Source organism: Pyxicephalus adspersus, unplaced genomic scaffold, assembly GCF_032062135.1.
Source record: "Pyxicephalus adspersus unplaced genomic scaffold, UCB_Pads_2.0 Sca2959, whole genome shotgun sequence".
Lineage (NCBI taxonomy): Eukaryota > Metazoa > Chordata > Amphibia > Anura > Pyxicephalidae > Pyxicephalus > Pyxicephalus adspersus.
The window spans coordinates 1,834-3,382 of record NW_027319965.1 but is presented as its reverse complement, the minus strand read 5'-3'; the positions used below and the strand labels follow the sequence as shown (position 1 = coordinate 3,382).

General features: G+C 61.3%; 1 protein-coding gene across 1 annotated transcript; it reads left to right on the top strand.

Moving 5' to 3' along the window:
- On the top strand, positions 1-711 carry LOC140321364 (uncharacterized; the record flags this gene model as incomplete). The annotated part of the gene is given in 1 exon segment (XM_072398150.1): positions 1-711. A coding segment is annotated over 1 exon segment (605 nt), but the record flags the coding sequence as incomplete, so codon positions are not given.
- Positions 712-1,549: the final 838 nt, after the last annotated feature.

Here is a 1,549-nt window from a genome sequence, read left to right as displayed (position 1 = left end):
GCGGTGTGCAATGGTTGGAGGCCCAGATGCAGACATTAGGGCAGGGGCTAGAGCAGGAGGGCCAGGCGGGTTCCCAACGCTCTAGACGGGCACGGCCGTCCAGGCCGCCGGTGCGCCTCAGCCCCAGTTTGGCCCGCAGGGTTCAGCGCCACACCAGGAGCCCCGACAGGGACCCTCCGCGTGCCTCCTCCCAACGGGCGCCAGTAAGGGAGAGGGGGGCCGGGAGGAATCCTCATCAAAGGCGGGACCCCCGAGCAGCTGCATCCCCGGGACTGCATGTCAGGTCCCGGTCTGCTCGCATCGTGGAGAAGGAGCTGACGGCTGTTTCCCCCTCTGGAGCTGGCGAGGGGACTGAAGCCCGACGGGGGAGTGTGCGGAGGGCGGGGCCGGACCGTGGCCCGGAGTCGGTTGGTCCCCCTGTGAAGAGGAGAGGATCGTTGGTGGCATCCAGTGGCAAGCGGAGGTCCGGTGGAGCGGGGGAGTCGGCGGTGGCTGCATCCGGTAAGCAGCACCGCGAACAGCGCCAACCGGAAGTCGCAGGCCGCACTTCCGGTTTTTCGCCGGCGCCCGGAAGTGACGTCGGGATGCTGCGACCGGAAGTTTAGAGTCCGGAAGTGGAAGAGGAGATCCGGAGGATGCCGGCATCTGAGGGGGAACTCTCAGAATCGGAGGAAGAAGAGGAGGAGGACGGCGCCCCTGAGGATCGGACGGCTGCAGGGCCTGGAGGGAGCCTTGTGAAGCCGGGTGAGTCCCACCCAGTGTGGGGTCCTCATGTTGGGGGGGGGTTAGGGGGGAATGTGAATACTATGCATAATGTGGGGGATTGTCTTGTGGGGGGTTTTGGGTTCGGGGGATTAAGGGGGGAGTCTAGAGTGGGGGAGGAAGGTAGGCTGTTGAGGGGTTTGCGGGATCTGTTGGTCAGTTTTGGTTTGGGGGAGCAGGGTGGTCCCCCTCCCACGCTAGCAGGGGTTTCGGGGGGTTCAGCGGAGTTGGGGGCAGGTGGGCCGGTGGCTGCAGGGGGTGGTAAAGAGTTGGGGGCTAGGGGGGAGAGTGGTTTGTCTTCCCCTGGGTCTTTGGTGTCGGGGGGCTCACTGCAGGTGGGGCATGCTCCAGTTGAGTTGGCGGAGCGAGACTGCGAGGGACGGAAGGAGTGTGGAGTGACACCGTCGGTGGGTGACGCAGCGAAAGGTGAGGTGTACATTTGTTTTGAGGGACCTTTAGGTGCGCATTTGCCAGCAGAGGTCAGAGAAAAGATATGGAAAGGTGAGTATGTGGAGATATTTTCTCTGCTACCGGCGGAGCGTTTTGGGGCAAGGGACATGAGGGGGAGTGAGAGTCAGAGGATGAAGGAGGAAAAGAGTGCGTGGCGGTTCATTCCGCGTACTTTTCAGAATTGGCTCCAGGCGTTTGCTATTTTGGCGAGTTTGATTGGAGAAAAGGCACCAGAGAATTGTTCGGCGCTTTTCTGTTATTTAGATGCGATTAGTGAGGCTTATCGAGTTTATGGTGGTATGGCATGGCTTCGTTACGATGAACAATTTCGTCAACG